The sequence below is a fragment of the Tyto alba genome, unplaced genomic scaffold (genome assembly GCF_018691265.1).
Source record: "Tyto alba isolate M040663 unplaced genomic scaffold, T.alba_DEE_v4.0 Super-Scaffold_41, whole genome shotgun sequence".
NCBI lineage: Eukaryota > Metazoa > Chordata > Aves > Strigiformes > Tytonidae > Tyto > Tyto alba.
This window is the reverse complement of record NW_024881317.1, coordinates 1,512,625-1,532,741: the sequence shown is the minus strand read 5'-3', so window position 1 is coordinate 1,532,741 and position 20,117 is coordinate 1,512,625. Positions and strand designations below refer to the sequence as shown.

At 56.6% G+C, this 20,117-nt stretch overlaps 1 protein-coding gene across 6 annotated transcripts; it reads left to right on the top strand.

Moving 5' to 3' along the window:
* The first annotated feature begins 2,072 nt into the window (after positions 1–2,072).
* On the top strand, positions 2,073–17,186 carry PAQR5 (progestin and adipoQ receptor family member 5). 6 transcript variants are annotated; one of them, XM_042804321.1, is made up of 10 exons: positions 2,073–2,121; positions 5,090–5,530; positions 5,651–5,739; positions 7,846–7,898; positions 8,362–8,572; positions 9,713–9,840; positions 9,963–10,168; positions 10,907–11,033; positions 15,421–16,201; positions 16,831–17,103. In XM_042804321.1, exons 5-10 carry the CDS (start codon positions 8,522–8,524, stop codon positions 16,993–16,995), a joined length of 1,458 nt encoding a protein of 485 aa, XP_042660255.1. In that variant the 5' UTR covers positions 2,073–2,121; positions 5,090–5,530; positions 5,651–5,739; positions 7,846–7,898; positions 8,362–8,521; the 3' UTR covers positions 16,996–17,103. The 6 variants fall into 6 exon arrangements, with proteins under 6 accessions (XP_042660255.1, XP_042660259.1, XP_042660256.1 ...); XM_042804325.1 differs by lacking the exon at positions 2,073–2,121 and having other exon boundaries at positions 4,750–5,530; positions 15,421–15,517; positions 16,060–16,201; positions 16,831–17,186; XM_042804322.1 differs by lacking the exon at positions 2,073–2,121 and having other exon boundaries at positions 4,750–5,530; positions 5,655–5,739.
* The last annotated feature ends 2,931 nt before the right edge of the window (positions 17,187–20,117 follow it).

The window sequence follows — 20,117 nt, the reverse complement described above, 5'->3', positions numbered from 1 at the left end:
ATTTCCCTCGGCCCGGGGACCGCGGGGCGGGCTGGCTGCTGGGCGCTTAAGCAAGAGATGAGCTGCTTAGAGAGAATTAAATATTTATACTGAGTATTGCTCTCTGAAATGCGCTGGGCCCGGCTTCTGCGGAGCGAGGCCGCCTGAAACTCCGGGGAAGTGAGGAGGAGGAGGAGGGTGTGAGGAAGCACTTTCCAAACGCGGGTTTACATTTGGGGCTGGGTTCTTGTGCCAGGGCTGGAGAGGAAGGGCCGGGGGGGATTTTCCCCACGGAGTCCCCGCTGGTTTGCCGCAGCCGCTCTCCCGCCGCAGCATCCCGGCTGCCGTACCCCCGCGTCCTCCAAAATTTTAACAGCGGTGTCAGCACTGGTGTCCCTCCATCTCGCACGCCCTGTGAGCAGAGCGTGCCAGCATCTTCATGTTATAATTAAAAATATTAATTAAGGCAGGCTGGAGCCAGGAATGTGTTGCATGAGCTGGGCTGTGTCTGGAGCCGGGGGGGGGGCCAGGGGGTCCCGCTCGCTGCCCATGGATGTGCCGGGGGTGGTGATTTTGGCCAGACTCCCCCTTTTTTTTTTTATTTTTTTCCACCCAGGCTCGGCCACCTCAGTGCTCCCCCCATCGCTTTCCAGCCGCGGGGGTCTCCGCTGGGATGCAGGAGGGGAGAACTGCTGCTGTTCATTTTTTTTTTTTTTTTTTTTTAGGATGAATTTAGACTTTTCTAAAGTGTTGGGGTTTTTTTTTTTTTTTTGAGTGCTGGAGCGACCCCATCCCGTAGCAAAACCCCCAGCCACTCTCACCCCAGCTTTCCCTGCCCGTTGCAGCAGGGGGTAAGGCAGGGATCCCGCTCAGCTTGCGAGTGCCTCCTCCTTTTACACCCCCAGCCCTTTTATCAGCCGTGATTTCTGCAAAGCCTTTCGCGGCCCTGACTGTGGTCCCACTGGGAGGAACACCCGTGGAAACTGGGGGCTGTGGGACCCGCCGCAGCCCCCGGGTCACCTACAGACATTTTGCAATTCTGCAAGGCCGGCGCATCACAAGCTCAGCTCCGCTTTGCTACAAACCAGCCCAAGGTCTGGAACAACCGATTGTCTTTATTTAGCACAGCTCCGGCTCGCACCAGCTAACTTCATTGGTGATGGACACCCTTTTATGGGGAAAAAAAAAAAAACAACAAAAAAAACAACAAAAAAACCCAAACAAACAAATAAAACCCAACCCTGACTGATCAGCAGAATTGTCACCTCGTGAGTCGTCCCGTGTTGGTGGCTGTGCCCGGCGCCGACGCCGGCTGCAAAGAGGACACAGTGGGACCCCTCGTCCTCCGTGGGCATCCCCTCCGTGCTGCGCTGCCCGGCGCTGGGCACGGCAGGATCAGGCCCCGTGGTGGTGGTGGTGGTGGGGGGGGGGCACCGAAGAGGCGGCGCTTGAGGTAGAGCGTGAAGAACACGGCGAGGAATGAGACGTGCGTGATTAAACGTGCAGGCTTAGGGCTGGATTAAATATTAACCACTTCTCCCTTCGCACCTCCCGCGAGGAGCAGCGGGGCTGGCGGGGTTCGGGTCCCACGGTTGGAGGCTCCCCCCTGGGTGACCTGCCCGGGGTGGGAGGGATGAGCCGGCGCTGCCCTTGGCGAGGACAGCGGGACACCAGGCTCCCTCTGGCCACGGTGACCTCCCCCTCCTCCCTCCCCGGATCCGACATGAAGGCTCAGCACTGGCCCTGGGGGTTTGGGGGTGCTGGTGGGGCCACGGCTTTGGGCAGGGGAGGGGTGAGACATCTCAAGGGATTGCCCCTGGCACTGGGGGGGAATTGTGTGCCGAGCCCCACCTGCAGCTCCTGACAGCCGCGGGGCCAGGGATGCTTCCCAGTCCCCCCCCTGTGCAATGGCTTTCATGTGCTTGGACATTTTTTGGGGGTTGGGGGGGGGAAACCCTTCCCACGCTTGGTCTTCACCCCTCGATAGAAATTTTGGGAAAGCCTGCGCCCGGACTCTCCGGTTAATTTAAAGAATTTTTTTTTTATTTAAAGCACGTTGCCATCGCTCCACGTGTGTCAGACCTGGGCGGCGGCGGGATGCAGCCGGGACCCATGAGCTGTGACACCAGGGAGGGGGGAAAGGTGAGAGCTGGCACCCACATCCCCGTCCCCTCGGGTGGTGACTGTCCCCAGGCCCCGCCGGGGCTGCGGGGGGTGGTCACAGCTGTGGGTGGAACATCTGGGGGCACATCTGGGGGGGGGGGGTGCCCGGGAGGTGGATGTGCACAGCTGGGGGGACGGATGATGTACAGGGGCGCCCAGTTCTCCCCAGTTCCTTGCTGGTGGCAAAGCGGTGGCGGAGCCAGCGCTGTCCCCGTCCCCAAGCTGGGGGGGGGGGGGGTCTCCGCTGGCACCACTCAGCCCCCCCCAGTTCCCAGCAGTTGGGCCAAGCTGCACCCCCCACCACCACCCCCCCCCAAACCTGCACTGGGCGCCCTGTCTGGGGCTTTCCCGTGGGGGCTCCTTGCCCACAACACGCACTGAGAATCCCTGTGACCCCCCCCCAAATCAGCGGGGGCTCCCTGCACCCACCCACGCTCAGCTCACACCGTTCGCCATTAACGACGGAGCAGGACGGCAGGATCTGGCCAACGCTCCAATGCTGGTTTACATTTAAATTTTTTTGAAAAAAGTAAAAAAATTTAAACGCAAACGCGGGCGGGCGGCGAGGCTCGGGGAGGGCGGGCGGGACGCTGAGCTCAGCACCTCCAGCTCCCCCCGTTAGAGCTGCCCGGGGAATTCGCCCCGCTGCAGGGCCCCCCCGCGCGTCAGCCCCACGGGATTCGGGGCTGCACCCTTCGCCGGAGGCGGGGGGGGTGCTCCAGCAGCACCCTTGCCTTGGTGCTGTGCTGGCTTTTCCCCAGAGCTCATCGTCCTGGGTAAAGCTGAGCTGCACAGCCGGGAGTTTCCCCACTGCAAGGAGCCTTTTCCCAGTGCTTTAACCCCAGGAACAAGAGCCAGCAAAAGCTCTCGGCTGCTTCATGCTCTTTGCTGGTTTTCCAGACCCCTGGGATGTCCTGCTCACACTGTTGTATTTCAGCTCAATTCCTATTTTGCTGGGGAAAAAAAAAAAAAAAAACAAACAAAAAAAACCAAACCAAACAAACAAACAAAAAAAAAACCAAACAAAAACCAACCAAAAAAAAGAACCAAAACAAAACAAACCAAAAAAAAAAAAACTGTAGCTGGGGTTCAGCCACTCGGTGCTGGGAAGTTTGGAGCTCGTTGCACCAGTTGCTGGGGAGGCACCGCGGGGCTGGCACAGCCTTTTTGCAGGCGCTGGAGACGCTGGGTTTGGGACCACGGGGCTTCCCGGGTGGCTTGTACACGGGCACGGTGCTGGGAAGAGAGTCCCGCCTCGGGCTGGAGGTCGTGCCCCCAAAGCTGGGGTGGAAGTATTGGGGTACAAAATCTCCCCCCGGCCGCTGCCAGGCAGAGCTGGTGCCGGGGCATGAGCCGCCGGCTGGATTACTTGATGGGCTCGTGTCAATGATCGCATAAAACCAACCAGGAGTCATTTTAAAGTTTTTTGCGGTTTTATTACGGTGCAGCAGCAGACTTTACCCTTTCCAGCTCATTTGACCAGCTGCAGCTCATAAACCCAGGTAGGCGGAGGGGTAAGCAGAGTAAATCTGCATCTCGGTCTCTGCGGGCAATGGTTTGGAGGAAAAAAAAAAAAGAGCCCAGGAGATGGTTTAAAACACACGCTCAATGCCAAAAGCAAACGGAGGGCAGAGAGGCAGCGTTTGCCTCCTGCTCGCCGCTCTCCTGGCCCGTAGCCCTGCGGGGCCGGGGGCCGGGGGGGGATGAAGTCAGTGACAACCTCCCCCGGGAGCCGAGCTGGCCCCTGCCCTGCCGGGTGCCCAGCCCGGCCCTGCCCGCAAAGCAAATCCTGATTTTTGTGCCAATTTGCCGGCAAAGGGGGAAAAAGCTGCCGGTGACCCAGAGGCGCCCGGTTATCCACGACACAGCTCCTCCGCCCGGGAGCTCCGTGATGAAATCGCCTTCCTTGCAGAGCCCCGGGGACGCCTCCACTTTCCTCGTCCACACAAAAGGGCTGTTTATAAACCGAGCATCGGCTTCCGCCAGCGCCCACCCATCCCGCATCCCTGGCTCGTCCCCCGAGCTCCTGTTTGCTCCCGGGGAGATGAGTTTCGAGGGCCTGGCCCCCGGGGTTTGGGTTTTGCTGGTGGGATGTGGCTCTCTGCAAAGGGGGGGGTTGAGGAATCCGGTAGCGGAGCTGGTGCAAATCCCCCGTGCACCCTCCCAGCGGTGGGGCAGCCAGCAAGGCCCCGGCATGGGGAAACGGGCACGAGCTCAGCGCCGGGGCATCGCTCACAGGGTGGGTGTGTGTGTTGGGGGGGGGGAATGGCACCCGGAGGGAGATCCCAGAACCCCGGGAAGGCGCTGTCTGAGGGGAAAGCCGTGCTGCGGCGCGGGCAGGGGGGGGTTAACGCGCTTACACCCAGCAAGGGCTCTCATGAGCCTTTCCCTTGCGATTAAACCGCGGGGACAGCGCCCGCACACGCCCCGGCCCTGATTTCGAGTGACCCTTATTGCTGGTGTGCCCTACGCCTGGCTCCACGCCTCCCAGCTACTCGATAACCCGGCAGCAGCGCCCGCGCATCCCTCGCCAGCGCCCCGCGGTCCTCAACCCACCGCTCGATTCGAGTGTTGGGAAACACCTTTGCCAACGGCTGCGGTAAAAATAGAGGCTTTATCGGGGAGGAGAAGGGGAAACGCGCTGGGTTTCGCCGCTGGCACAGGCGTGGGGGGAGCCGGCGGGTCCTGCTCCGCGGTGGCCGAGGGGACCCCGTCCCCGGCCGGCTGCCGTCCTCGGCCACCCGGGAACCATGTCCCAAATCTCTCCAGTTTGGCAGCACCTCCCGCTTCGTCTACAGGAGGGTTTTAACTTTACAGTCTCCTTGGAGACAGTTAAGCAAGTTTGGGGTGTTTTCCGGTGCTAGAGCAGAGGGACTGGGGAGCTGAAGATGCACAGGGAGGTCTGTGAGTTAATATTTTTTCCTGCCCTTATTCCACTTCCTCGCAGCCCGGCTGAAGCTAATCCAGAGCACGATCTGAGAGCGTTTGGCCGCAGTTATTTCCGGTTTTATTTTGTTGCCTTTTTCCTGTTCCACTAAAAGACGAGCCAGAATTAATTTGCTCCTAATCTGGGAAAGCAGCCGACGGGGCTTGACCTCCTCCGCGTCCTTCCCCCCGCCCCGAGCCCAGCCGGGCTGCGGGGACCTTCCCGCCGGGTGCTGGCAGCAAACTGGGATTTCGGCAAAGCCTCGTTGCTTTTTCTGCCGGGCTGCCAGCTTTGGCAAACCTGCCCCAGCCCGCTTGCTCGCCTGCCTACGCCCCGGCCAGGCTTCCAGCGTGGCTTGGCCATGTGGGTTGTGTTTGTACACAGATGAGTAATACGGGCGCCCGGAGCCAGCGCCGGCGATAACGCAGCATCCGACCCAGCCCCGCTCCCGGGAGCAGCGTCGTAAGTACCGGCTGCTCTGTTTTATCCCCCACACCCCCCCCCCCCTCCCCGCCGCCCCCCACTTCCCTACCCTACAACCCCGTGTCATTTTTTGCCTTGCTGCTTTTCACGCTGCCCCAGGGAGGCTGAGGATTCGCACGGCGTGAGCTCGCCCGTGGGTCCGCGCCGGGAGGTTGGGAGATTCTCACGCGCGCCGCGGAAAGACGAAGGTGGGAAGGAGCCGGGTGTGACTGGGGACGGTGCGGCGGGCCCGGCAGCTCGTGGCTGGCGGTTTGGGGAATTGATGAAAGTTTCCCTCGGGAGCGTTTGGGGAGCGGGACGGGGCGCGGAGACGCGGCCGTCCCCCCGAGGAGGATGGATGAAAGCGCCGGGTCTGGCAAAGAGCTCCAACACGTGCCCCAGACGCAGCGATGATCGGAAAGCCCTAAGCTGCTGCGTGTGCTCGGAGCTGCCTGCTCGTCTCAGATACCAGCAGCCACCCGCAGCAATAACAACCTCCTACAAAGCCTCTGTTGTTCTGCTGGAAAAGGTCTTGGCATGTCCTGTGCTGCTGACGCCGGTGCCGAGCGCTCAAAGCAGCGCAGCCTCTAGCTGTGCACTTCAAACTAGCCTCTCTCCTTGCGCCGCCGTAAGAAAGTCATAAAAGTTAATAATTAACAGCTAAAATATTTGTTCCCTCCACTGAAAGACGCTGGCTGCTGGCGGGGAGAGCTGTGCCATGGGATACCTGCCGCAGCCAGGCTCCGCGCTCGCTGGAGCCAGGTCCGGACACGCATCGGAGGGAGGGGGTCAGGGCGCCAGGGTGATGGGGTGACAGGGGACACGACAGGGTAATGGGGTGACAGGGTGACAGGGGACACGACAGGGCTCCTCTCAGCAGCGACAAACCGCAGCCTTTAACGGGGAAAGCCGGTGCCAGGCAGGAACCTTCCCCGGGTGAACTTGGCCCAAACCAAAGTCTCCTGGGCTGGACCTGCAGCCTGCGGTGCCCAACATCCCCACGGGGCTTTGTGCACGGAGGAGGAGGAGGAGGAAGAGGTGTGTTTGAAGCCAGCTGGGTGAGCCTGCAGGGTTTGGAAGCTGCTGTTTGCAAAGGTCACGTTCGCAGAGGTCACGGCTGCGCCGTGCCCCCGTCCCTCGACCCACGCCGCTGCCACGGGAGCGCCGGCTCCCCGGGTGGAAAAAAAATCAGCCGAAGGAGGAGGAAAACACGGGACTGCAGGGTGTGCCCAGGCTGCTGCTGCGCCCCGCAGCTCCGGTGACTCATTTGGCTCTTAAAAATACAAGTTCTTCGTTAAGCCTGGGCCTGGTGCCTCCCACGTCCTTCGGCGGAGGCAGCCCGCTGCGGGGTGTGTGTGTGGGGGGGGGACACCAGCTCCCCACTTTAGGCGTGGGTTGCACCTGGGAGCACCCAGCTCGGGGGTCCTGGGCGAGGGCTCTTTGCAAATCCGGGGCTCCTGCTCCCCGCGGCGTGGCTCTGAGGAGAGAGCTCCTGGGGCTTCACCGAGGCAGAAGACATTCTTTTTTGTTCCATCCCATCATCGCCCTCATTTGTGTTTCTATCAGAGGTGGCAAAGGCAGAGCTCTGGGCCAGGCTGCCCTTTAGTTCTGGAGCATGCAAATAATCAAACGGCTCCCTGCCCTCGGCTCCCTGCCCTCCAGCTGCGTCCCCAAGCTCCGGAGGCCACCTCAGCATTCAGGTCCCTTTTCCACCTTGGAAAAGTACAGGAATACCGAGGGGATCACTGGGTGGGGGGGTGCTGCAGGCTCCTCGTAGATTTGAGGCAAAGCCACCTGTAGCACGACCGCCAAGAAAAAGCTCCCGGTTTAAGTCTAATCTTTAACTAAAGGCATCGCCAATTTTATTTTATGTCGGGTTTATTGCTCTCTTGCCTCGTTAAATTTTTCCCTTCTGTTAACCACCTCCCAGCCACCTCCCTCTCTCCGGGCACTCCCCATGCACGGTGACCCACGGCGCTTTGCCTGTGTTGGTTTTCACCGGAGCTGCTTGGCCGGGCAGAGAGGTAGAGTCCGGGCGGGGAGGAAGAGCACAGGAAGAACGAAGGGTAAGGCCGGGAAAAGGGTTTTATTTGGGGCTGGCAAGCCGCCGGCAACGTGTGCTGAGGGCTGAAGCTCGCCGTGCCCCGGTGTGAAGTGATGGGGTGGCTGGGGCAGCTGAAACACCAGCCAGGGAGCAGCTCTCAGGCTGAGCTCACAAGCCGAGCCTTGGGCTCCCTTCTCGCCCAGTTTCCCCCCGGGGCCAGGCTGTCCCTTGCAGCAGATGATCATTTCTTTTTCTCACCTTTATTTCACAGCCGAGCAGCGGAGGTGGAGCGGGGAGAGGCGGCGCTGCCAAAGCCACCGGCGGGTAAGAGATGGAGACGCTGGGGCTGGAGGGATTGGGATGCTCGGCGGGGAGAAAGGAGCCAGCCTGGGACCCTGAGTGTCCCCCCCCCCCGAGGGGACCTGCCTGCACCCTGCAGCCCTCCCAGCCCGTGCCCGGGGCTTTCTGTGTGACCTCGGGATGCTCTGGGGGTGTGGGGCCTGTTCCCACGCCACCCCCGGCTCTTTTGGGGTGGTAACGGGGAGTTTCAGTCCCTCTGAGTGGAGGGCCCAAGGATGCACTGTCCAACTCCCCCTGCCCCTTTCGGGTGTGGGTGGGAGGGAGGGATCCCAAAATCCTCGCCAGGGGTGGGTGCTGTCTCCCCTCCCCGTGCCACAGGAGCCCCCCCCACCCACCCCGTAAGCCTTTGCCACCTGTGGGTTTGGGACCCCACCCGGGGGGGGGACGGACACTGTGCCACCTCCCCACAAACTCCTGTCTCCCCCAGGGCCACCCCGTCCTGAGCATCGCTGCGGCCACCACGGGACAGCCCCGGCCCATCGCTGCCCCAGCGGGGGGTGAGATGCGGCCAGGCCGGGTGTGAGGCATCGCCGGGGCTCGTCCCGAGCCAAAAAACGTCCCTCAGAGCCTCAACCCCGACCTGCACGATGCTGAGCCTCAAGTTACCCCGGCTGCTCAGCATCAACCAAGTGCCCAAGGTCAGAGAGGAGTTTTTCTTCCCTATGCCCGAGGCTCGGTGGGGTTTGGGGAGGTGACAAGCGGGAGCAGCGTGCTGGGGTGGCCGCCCCCCCCCCTGCCCCAAGCAGCGCTCGGTCCCACAGTCCTGGGTCCTGAATCACGGGCACCATCCTTCCAGCAACCTTCCTTCCTTCTCCTCCGATTTGTCCTTCCTTCTCCTCCGATTTGTCCTTCCTTCTCCTCCGATTTGTCCTTCCTTCTCCTCCGATTTGTCCTTCCTTTTCTTCTGATTTGTCCTTCCTTCTCCTCCAATTTGTCCTTCCTTCTCCTCTGATTTGTCCTTCCTTTTCTTCTGATTTGTCCTTCCTTCTCCGATTTGTCCTTCCTTCTCCGATTTGTCCTTCCTTCTCCTCCGATTTGTCCTTCCTTCTCCTCCGATTTGTCCTTCCTTTTCTTCTGATTTGTCCTTCCTTCTCCTCCAATTTGTCCTTCCTTCTCCTCCGATTTGTCCTTCCTTCTCCTCCAATTTCTCCTTCCTTTTCTTCTGATTTGTCCTTCCTTCTCCTCCGATTTGTCCTTTCTTCTCCTCCGATTTGTCCTTCCTTCTCTGATTTGTCCTTCCTTCTCCTCTGATTTGTCCTTCCTTCTCCTCCGATTTGTCCTTCCTTCTCCTCTGATTTGTCCTTTCTCCTCCGATTTGTCCTTCCTTCTCCTCCGATTTGTCCTTCCTTCTCTGATTTGTCCTTCCTTCTCCTCCGATTTGTCCTTCCTTCTCCTCCGATTTGTCCTTCCTTCTCCTCTGATTTGTCCTTCCTTCTCTGATTTGTCCTTCCTTCTCCTCCGATTTGTCCTTCCTTCTCCTCCGATTTGTCCTTCCTTCTCCTCCGATTTGTCCTTCCTTTTCTTCTGATTTGTCCTTCTTTCTCCTCCGATTTGTCCTTCCTTCTCCTCCGATTTGTCTTTCCTTTTCCTCTGATTTGTCCTTCCTTTTCTTCTGATTTGTCCTTCCTTCTCCTCCGATTTGTCCTTCTTTCTCCTCCGATTTGTCCTTCCTTCTCCTCCGATTTGTCCTTCCTTTTCCTCCGATTTGTCCTTCCTTCTCCTCCGATTTGTCCTTCCTTCTCCCCCGACGGCCACCAGTGCCGGTCCTTGCCTTGCAGGGGTACCAGGAACAGGGGATCCTCTTCGGGTATCGCCCCCCCAGCAGCTCGGCAGCCGACTGCCTCCTCAGCGTCTTCCAAATGACGAACGAGACCCTCAACATCTGGACTCATTTTGTGCCCGCTTGGTAGGTACCGTGCCCAGCATCCGCAAGAGGAGGTGGTGGCTCTCCGTGGTGGGAGCAAAGCTGGGGGGAGCGAGGATGGGGGGCACCCAAGGGTGCGACGCTCACCTTCCTCCTCCTCGCAGGTACTTCGTGTGGACCCTGGTGGGGCGGCTGCGGGGGCCGGGGGGCCAGGAGGACCCCCACGCCTGGCCCCTCCTCGCCTACCTGCTGACCTGCTGCATCTACCCCCTCGCCTCCAGCTGCGCCCACACCTTCAGCACCATGTCCACCCGCGCCCGGCACATCTGCTACTTCTTCGATTACGCGGCTCTCAGCATGTACAGCTTGGGTAAGGACACGCACGGCCGCAGAGGCTTCACCGGGTGCTGGTCCCCAGCGCTCCCCGGGGAGGGGGGGGGGAGCACAGGATGGTACCAGGGAGGGGGATGAACCCCGGGTGCTCAGACGGGATGAGCAGAAACAGCGGCTGCTTGTGTGTAGTCGCTACCCCTCTTCCTCCTCCCTGCAGCTTGGTGCTTGGGAGGGACCGTGAAGCATCTCTGACACCGCCGCAAATAATAATTTGGGGGCTGGGTTTTGTACCGGGCAGCCCTGGGATGGAGGCCTGGCTGCGTGACACTCTTCGGGGCTTCTAGTAGAGTAAGGGGATAATAAAAAAAAAAGCATATTAAAGATAAATGCTGTCAGTGAAGTCGGGCAGCCCTGGGAGAGAGGCCTGGTTGCCTGATGCTCTTGGGGATTTGTGGTAAATAGAATAAGATGGGGGGAAAAAAAAAAAAAAAAAAAGCACATTAAAGACAAATTCTGTCAGTGAAGTCGGTGGCAGGGGGCAAGCCGAGGGTGGGCAGCAGCAGCCGGGGGCTTTGTGGGGCACATCCCACCCCCATCTCCTCACGGAAAGGTGCCAGCAGGCACTGGGAAGGGGGGTGTCTGCCTCGTGCTCCCCTTGGCTCCTCCACCTGAATCCACAGCTCCCTTCCCCGAGGGCACCCAGCGCCCGCTCACAGCTGCGCCCGGGAGGGTGCTGAGGGTCCTGGAACTAAGCGGGTCCCTCCGGTACCTCCAGGCTCGGCGCTGGCGTACTCGGCGTACATCTTCCCAGCAGAATGGCTCGACAGCACTTTCCACCACTGCTACGTCCCCATCGCTGTGTTCAACACCGTCGTCAGCACCGGTCTGTCCTGCTATTCCAGGTGAGCTGCTGCTTTATCTGCCGTGGTTGCTACAGCATAATCATTAATCAGTATCATTAATAAAGCTTTTCCATTACAGGCCGTACTGTGACAATAGGAGTCTTAAGCTCAGGAAGGGGAAGAACAGGACTTTTGGTTTGGGAAGCGTGTTGCATGTGGGCACTGGGAGAGTCTGATGCTCAAAAATGCGAAACAATCGAAGTTAGCTTTAATTTTTGAAAGTTCCGAAGGTAATTTTGTAGGGGGGCACGCCCGGCAGGAAGACACCCGCCTCCAGCACCTTGCTTGGGCTGTTGGTTTTCTAACATAACCTGCAAAAAGGGGTGGGCCCCAGGACCCCCAGCGTTGAAGCATGTGCTTAGGTTTAAACATGAGCGTGGGCCTCCCAACAGCACGTGTCAGCCCGAGCGCTGTAGGTGTCCGCGGGTTTCTGTGTGTGTATCTACGCGGGTTTCTACCCGTGCGAGTGTTTCTGTGTGCGTATAACAGATTTGCAGAGGAGGAACCTCAACATTCTCGCGGGCGGTTGCGTAATTCTTGAAGCATGAGCAGCATTGCGTGCGCGGCGTTTTGCTCCTGAATGGCATCAGTTTGTTTGGAATAACTCAAAGGTCTAAACTCCTTGGCTGATTTCCAGCGATACATGCCGTGCTAGAGCTCTAGCTGGATTGGGTTTTGTTTAATTCGGGGTAGATACCTCCCTCCCTGAAGGCTGTGTTTGTGAAGCACTCCTGTGTCCGTCACTGCGACGACAGCCAGTTTGCTTGGCAAAACGTCCAATCCCCGTTCTCGCAAGCGGCGTGAATCATCTGGCGTTATTCCCTCCTTCTATCCTGGGGTGGTTTTGTATTTCGGGATGGCTTTGGCTTGTCACAGCATCACAGAACCCTGGGGGTCCTTTCCTCCCCGGTTGCTGTGCTCCCCCCAGACCCTCCCCGGGCACAGGGCTGTGTTTTGTCGCTGCTGCCTCGGCCGGGAGGAGGATGCTCCCAGGTCCTGGCAAGCACGGCAGGAAAAAAAATCACGGTGCCCGGCTGGCTCTCGTCACAGCTCCCATCTTCCCCACAGGGAGAGCGCTAAGCTCCCGATATTCCTGACGGATCCTGCAAATTTGGCTCATTTACTTTTCTCCTGTGTGCGGGAGGATTTACTCGCCTTTTGGTCTGTGGGTTTCTCACCGGAGTAACTCCCTGGGGTGGAAGATTTGGACCTGTCCTTGGCGTTCCTGAGCCGCACTGCAAACTCAAGGATCTCTCTTGGCTCACTCGGTGGATGATGCCAGTTTGGGCTTGGTATTTTTTCCTGATATTCCTCATTTCTTTCTCTTTGTCTCTTTTCCCCTCTCTTATTTTTGTCTTGTGCGTCTCTTTATTGTCTCATTAGATGGGCTTAGCAAACGAAGCTCACTGACCAGGTGCTAATCCTAGTACTTACCGCTTGAAGATAACACTTAGGAAATACCAGCAACTTGAGATCAGTGCCAGATCAATTTGGAATGTTTAAAAAAGATCATAATTTTGATCCACAAACTTAATTGCCAGCATCTCTCTACTACAAAACTGTAAGTACAGGTATGTGAAAAACACCCGCCTCTGCTACACGGTGCTTCTATAAGCGGCTTGTGCCGGGCTTGCACCCGGTGGGTTGGGGATGGGGAGACCCCCCTGAGACACCCCCCCACCCCCCGAGGCCACCGGCGCCCGGGTCACCCCGTTTCCCACCGCTGCTCACCCGGCTGAGTCCCAGCAGCCAAAACGTCCCTCCGAGGCGGGAGGTTTGGGCGGGAGCGGACCCGAAACGGAATTGTGCAACGGGAGGTGATGCTTCCGAGCTGGGTGTGCTCGGAGGGGACCTGCCCGGGCATTCCGGCTCCTGCCCGGCTCGCCGAGGGCTCAGCACCGGCTCCGCACCCTGGGCAGGGCTCCCTCGAGGAGTCGGGGGGGGGGGTCCGTGGCTACCGGTGGCCCTGGGCGCCCGTGGCACTGCCGGGGACTGGGGGGGGGTCACCCGAGGAGAGAGCGGTGAGCAAGAGCGGCTGGTCGTTTCGGAGGGGCTCAGCCGAGGGAAGGGGTGCTGAGCCTCCGCACCGCGACCCAGCACCGCGGCAGAGTACGCTCAGCCTCTTGCGGGAAGGGCAGCGGGAGTGCCGGGCGATGCAGAGGAGGATGCAGCGACGTGATGAAGGCAGGGACGCGAAGAAAGGCTGCTGCACCAAACTCCAGCCACCTCTCAGGAAAATTTTCCAGTCCTAGGTGGCTGGTTGATGAGTCAACAGTAAGACTTTTTGTTTGGTGGGTTTTTTTTTTTTTTTTTTTTTTGCATCCTGTGCCCTAGGAACACTGGATTGCCAGAGAGGGAAGCACATGCAGACAGGCTGAAATAGGTGTGTTTGTCCTTTCCGTGACACTAGATACCCCTGTCACACTGAAATAGCGTCCGACTGCATCCCCTCCCCGGTGCAGCCGCATAAAAGGTTTCTTTCATGCTGGAAGATTTGGCATCTCCCTGCAGACATCCCTGCGAAAGCAGAATAACCTGTATGGGCTTTTCACGCTGAGAACAGGGTGCGTTTGAGCTCTGGTACATCTCACGTTGTCCTCTGTGACTCCGGCACTGTCCTCAGGTCACCGTGAGCCCGGGCTGCGATACGGGGGCTCAGTTTTGGCAACAGAGGAGCTCAGGTTGGGTCGGCACGTGGCCGAAGCAGTGGGAAGGTGCGTGGTAAGGGTGAGCGCGGCAGCGAGCAGCGGCGGGTGGGCAGGGTGGGAGCGCAGCACCGGGCGGGTGAAGCCACGGTAGGAAAATACAGCAGGAATCGTGCAGAAATGGGAGAGAAAACAGAGCAGGAGGCACCTTCCGCCTCATCGTGATGTCTTCTGAGCAAGCTACAAGCCCTGGTGGACAGCCAAACGGAGGAGGAGCCCTGGTTCTTGAGCATAAATTGAATTGTTGGGGTTTCAACCCGTATTTTGGATCGTATTGATAGAGCCCTTCTGCTTTGCGGGTAGAGCTGCTGTAACTCTGCTCCAGTTAACCTCCTCGTTTCCACCCGGGGCTAAAACCCTATAAAAGTTGTTTTTTTCCCAGCAGGGAAGCATCGGAGGGAGAGGCTTTTTGTTCCTGGCCTGGAGCTCCCGCGGCTGCGGCGGGAGGGCAGGGGGATGGGCTCGCTGCTGGAGCCCTCCTCGGGGTGGGGAGCATCGTGACACCCACCCCACTGTCCCCCTAAGCCCCCCGCGGCCGGAGGGGCGGGGGTCGGGGTGGGGTGCGTTGCCCGCGCCGGTCCCGCTGCGGGCGGGAGGAGATGCTGCGCGGAGCAGGGTGGCCGGGGGGCCGGCTTCTTTGAGGCTCCCTGCCTCCACGTTTCGTTTGAGTTGTGTTCCCCACACAGCAAGAGCAGGCACGGGGCTGGGCACAGGGCTTGCCACCCAGCTCCGGGTTTTATGATGTTTTTTTTTTTTTTTGGAGGGGCGGGGGTGGGGAACATGGGCGGTCAATTATGTTGTGATTTCAGCTATGAAGTACGTCCTACTTTTCAGCAGCGTGATTTCCTGGGGAACAGAATGCAGAATATTATTCCCCGTCCAGACATACGCTTCCCTCCTCATATACGGTGCGATTATAACCAACAGGCTTCTGCTTCCGTTATAACGGTGATGTCATGAAAAAGTAACTTGTTTAATTAATTTAGTTTGTGATTTCGGTAACTCTCCGCATGCGTTCTCTGAAATGACACTGGCGAAGTCTCGGCGGGGTGTAAAAAAGAAGGCTGCTGCGACATTTCGTGCATTTCAGGCATAAGCTGCAATACAGCTTAATTAACAAACAGTGACAATCGCAGCCTGAACGCTGCATTACCTACAAAGCCTGCCGAGCCAAGGCAGATGTATTCTCCCTGATCGCCGTGCTTGGAAAGCTTGGATTCAAAACCAAGAGTGAAAACTCAGTTAACAACAACTGCAGGGGAAGCAGCTGTTTAAAGAGCAGCTCTGTTCCCAGCTGCTGATGGGCAGCAGCTAATGAGCAATGGCAGAAGGAGCAAAATTGGCCGTGGCAAGATGGTGTGAAAAAGGTTGTTTTCAGAGCTGCACCTGCGAGAGCCAGAGCATCGGAGAGGGGAGGGTGGCCCCTAAATCCTTCCTCCCCCAGCTCAGGGTGCAGCCAGGGAAGGTTCAGCCACCTCAGCTGAGGGTGGTCGCGGCTTTAATACTCTCAGCAGAGAAAAACTGCATGGCTCTGGCTGAATTCAGTCATCGTGGGAGGACAAACGTGCAGCCTGTCCGCTGTAATTCACAGTCCCTCGCAAATAAGCTGAATCCAGCGCTTACCTCAGCCTCATCTGCCACACTGGGCCACGTGAAATAGCTTCTCTTTTTTTTTTCTCTAGGTTTCTGGAGGTGGAGCGGCCCAGGTTCAGCAAGGCTTCCCGCACCCTGGCCTTTGTGTACCCGTACCTCTTCGACAGCATCCCTCTCTTCTACAGGGTACGCCTCCCACCGCCCATATTCACAGCACCAACACATTTGCTTGCTGCAGGGTTGGAAATATCAGCTGCTTCATCTCACTCTGAAAATATTTGGGAAAATATGCCAGTCATTTTTTTTTTTTTTTTTTTTTTTTCCCCCCCCAAGGAAAACAAACTCTGGCAGGAAAAGAGATTTGGTTATTTTTTCCTGTACCTATTGATAGGCAGATTCCTTCACTTCAAAGCGCCGCGCTCAAACTTTGCTCGTGCTGGAAAGTTCCTGCCTTTGAAAGCCGCAGGTTTTCCAGTTCCTAAACTGGAGCGGGGTGGGAATTTTGCTCCAGTGAGCTCTAAGGACAAGAAGTGCGGGGCTGGGATTCGCGTGAAAACGGAGGCGCCAGCTCTTGTTCGGAGCCCTGGGTCCTGCCCTGGGGCTGGGCAGCTGGAGATGACGGGGGGGTGGGGGGACTCGGGGGACGACGCTGATTCCTTTAGAAACGTGTTGTTCCCCTCTTTCCCCTGCGTGGGACCCCTGCGTGGGGCACGTCTCTGCTGCTGCAGTTCTACCTGTGCGCGGCGGAGAGCTGCACGGAGGCGGCGATCCTGGTCCACTACAAGCACACCGCCTTCGCCTTCCTCACTTGCTTCATCTTCGCCAGCCACCTGCCAGAGAGACTTGCGCCAGGACACTTTGATTACATCGGTAAGTGCCAAAAGGGTGAGCTGGCATTGTTTTCTCATGAATTTCAGGAAGAAAGCGCGTTAATGCACGACTCCCCGGGGTTCTAACATATTCCCTGGTGGAAATTCAAACCGTGGTTTTACATATAAGACGCAGCAGACCTGCCTAGGTGAAGTGGGAACAGCGCTGGAAGCCTGCTGTATCCAAAATGGTTCAGAGATGACCGCAAAGCACTCATTTCTCATGCAAAAAAAAAAAAAAAACCAAAACCTCACCTGTGGCACAGCGGTGCTTCACGGTGCCGTGTCGGGGCACTGCTCTGAGGAGACTGGAGGCAGTCCTGGCCACTTTGGGGTTTTCCTGCCCTCGCCTCCTCGGCACACCCCTCGCTTCCATTACAGCCAGACGTGTTTTGGAAAGTAAGATTTCCGTGCTCCGATGGCACAGCGATAAAAGCCACAGAAATTAGTAGAATGAATATGTAAAAACCTGATGCCTGGAGGCAACGGGCGCTGCGGAGAAGGTCTGCTGAGCCCTCACGGTGGTGTTTTTAACGAAGCCCCAAGGAATATTTGTGGGTTTTTTGGTTTGGTTTGTTTTGTTTTTTTTTTTTTTTGTTGTTCTGCTGAGCGCTCTTGGCTTTGTTGCAGGGCACAGCCACCAAGTTTTCCACGTCTGCGGGATCATCGGCACGCACTTCCAGATGGAAGCCATCACGATGGACATGGCCGAGCGCCGCGGGCGGCTCCTGCCCACCTCGCTGCTGCCCTCCTCCCTGCAGACCCTCGGGTCCATGGGCATCTGCACGGCCGTGAGCCTGGCGGTCATCGGGCTCTGCTCCACCTCCCTGCGCTTCAGCCCGGAGCCTCCGCAGAGAGAAAAACCACACGGGCATTAGGCTTCGGGTCTATCCAGTATTTATGCTGCTCCACGGGAGAGACCCGAAACAATATGTGTATGGTATGGGTGAGGAGGAGTTTATTTGCCTGCGCTCTCTGAGAAAATTTAACATTTTTCTCAAGAGTGAAACATATTGCACTGGTTTTTGTACGTATACAGCTTTAAAACTGGGAACAGATTATGAAGTGCTTTTAATCAAGTTGCTATTTCGTCACAAGAAATACTTAAGATATTCTTAACTTTTTCTGTAAAAGGGAGATAAGTGCTAATACTTTCCAAAGCAATAGGCATTCATCAGGTCTGCCTTACGGAAGAATCGGGGAGGCAAGTGAATGTGGATCACACCGGTCACCTGCTGACATAGATGTCCTTGTCATCAGTTTAGATGACAGCCAGGACTGCTTGGTGAAGGCACGAGCAAGGGCTCTCCCAGGGGCTCCCTGAAGAAGGTTTTCACCTAGGAAGTGGCATTATTTTGGAGATTAAAACTTCAAATATCTGTGTTACACAGCCTTACGCTAAACCCAAGTGCCTGACAGGTGCGGGATTGAGAGAGACTAGTTCGCCTGTTTTAAATTTTTAATCATTACCCAGAAAGAGTTATTCTAGAAAGGATCCTGGGATGTTCCTGGGGAATAGCTTTTGTTGTTGTTGTTCTCCAATTCCGGTGCGCAGGTACGTCCTGGGGGATGAATTCCCACGGGAGAGCTGAGCTCTTGCCTGCGTGGGCGATGCCCTTGCCCCGGGCACTGTGTCCCCCCCCTCCTCGCACCGGCCACCTCCGTCCCGTGTTCCCACCCGGGCTCCTTCTCCAACCTCCTTTGTGGCATCGAATGGAACCGCAGGGAGAAACACCCGCAGCCGCGAGGTGACGACGTGGACTTCCTCACAAACGCCGATCCGTGCCGAGTGTTGAGCCCGGGCGCGAAGCCGCGCTGCTCAGGAAAGGTGTTTGTCACCTTGTTGAGGGCGATGGCTGAGAAATTCATGAGGAATCCTCTCCCGGGTGTTTCCGGAGGCGGGATACAGGGGCTGGACAGACCCTTGGTCTGAGGGTGTGACTGATGGTAGGGCCGTTGCCTCTGAACTTTTCTAGCTTCTCGTCCCGCTCGCATAGAAGAATGTTGTTTTTTTTTTTTTCTTTTCAAGAGTGAATAGGATGGGGGTGTCTGGGGAGAATAGAACATCATCTGAGCAAGAAGTGGGAGTAGAAATGTGAGCGCTGTGGGATGAAAGGCAGGATTTAGAGCAGCTGAGCGGGTAACGCACAGGGGATCAAAACCTGTAATTGTAAAAGCCTTTCCAGAGTTCAACCTCTGCTCGCCCAGCACCAGCCCTCTGCTCCGGCTGTTGCTCCTCGCTTTCCTTTGCTGCTGCATTTGGGTTTTACGGGCAGAAACGGGGGGGGGCCTGGGGGGAACCTGGGGGGTCTCAGCCCGGCCCGGGGCGAGGGGTGCGGCGGCCCCAGCAACCGAGGTTGTCACCTTGGATTTCCCTAACGCCGCGCGGGAGGTACGGGAACAGCTGATGTAAAGATTTCTGCTAGGGAATATTATCAAGCTTCTTGATAATCATACGGGTGTATAATTTGTTTTGTGTGTAATTGCCTCTATCAAGGTAAAATTGATGCACTTTTGAGTGACAATAGAACAGCTCATTAAATATATTATGGGACAAATATGTCTTTTGAAAAATAGCTTTCTTTTGAAAGCTGACCGAGATTTCTATCAATATTTATAAGCACTGGAACAGAATTGTTTATTCAACAGTTTTATTTCATTAAAAGAGAAAACTAATATAACTATCGCACTGATATATGCTAAACTGATTTGTATAGTTTCATAAAAATACCGTCCGTGAAAATTAATCACTTCAGAGATAATTGCTAATAATTGCAAAGCTTATTTACCTTGCGTACTCATGTGACCGGAAAGGAATCTGGCTCTGCCTGCAAGACATGATTTAAGAGCCTGCAAAATTTACGTGAATCATTATGCATTTTTTTCTTGGCCATTTAACTTTTGAATTCGGGAATTCCTCTCGTCCTCTTCAGGTGAAATAATTTCTAGGAAAACTACATTAGAAATATAACAGTAGTAGTATTGTGCACTATAACAATATAACAGTATGGTAGTATTCTCCACTACCGTAATCCCTGGGGATCCTGCAACGCCTCGCGTGGCCCCTTTGTCTGGCACATACTTCGCACACTGAACAAGCGAACGTTTGATCTTGAAGCAGCACAGGTCGGCCAGATTTCTTTTTCATCTGGAGATAGGCCTTCAGAAATCTATTCAATGTACTAAATGTCATTCACATAAAGAAATAAAAAAATCTGTGTCAAGTTGTTACGAGTAAATAATACAGGATAATTATTTGTTGGAACGTGTTTCCTTGGGTGTCTCCGCCCAATCCAGAGCAAACCCCGAACAAAACTATCACCTTTATGAGTAAATCCCAGAGAACATCACTCATCTACTCTTCAGCCAAGCAGATTTTACTGCGCTGATGAATTATACGGACACAGCAGAGTTTGAGGTCTAATGAGTTCCTTTGGGTTAAGGTGAAAGGTGAATCTGAATATTCCTGAATAACGCTTAATCCAAAAAGATGCACGGCTTTTTTTTTTTTTTCCAGAAGAGTATGATACCCAATGTGGATTTAAACGAGCTGGGAGGAGGGTATGAATGGGATTGTGGCGGGAGCCAGGACGGGCTCCTGGAACACCCCCCGGGGAGGCGGGTGCCGTCGTCGGGTTTGCTTCGGCCTCGGGAAAGGCGGCCGGTGTGCCCATCCTCACCTCGCTCCTCAAACCACCCTCCCAAGCGCGGGGGACGCTCCCGCGGCAGTCAGCGGAAGCGTGAGCCGTTTTTTGGGGCAAGAAGTGCAGCTTCAGGGTGTTTTTTTTTTTTTTTATCCATTAGTTCCCCCAGGGGCTTTGGGAATTCAGTCTCGTTTTGAGGGTGGCAGCCCCATCTTACCAGTTTTAGGGGTGCAGGGCAAGGACGGTCGTGGCGTGACGGCGGGACCGCACGCG

What these genes read in the sequence shown, in the direction of transcription:
- PAQR5 (XM_042804321.1), top strand. Translation starts at nt 8,522, where the DNA reads ATGCTGAGCCTCAAGTTACCCCGGCTGCTCAGCATCAACCAAGTGCCC. An exon ending in GCATCAACCAAGTGCCCAAG is followed by an intron (nt 8,573 to 9,712) that starts GTCAGAGAGGAG and finishes CTTGCCTTGCAG; the next exon opens with GGGTACCAGGAACAGGGGAT. An exon ending in TCTCAGCATGTACAGCTTGG is followed by an intron (nt 10,169 to 10,906) that starts GTAAGGACACGC and finishes CGGTACCTCCAG; the next exon opens with GCTCGGCGCTGGCGTACTCG.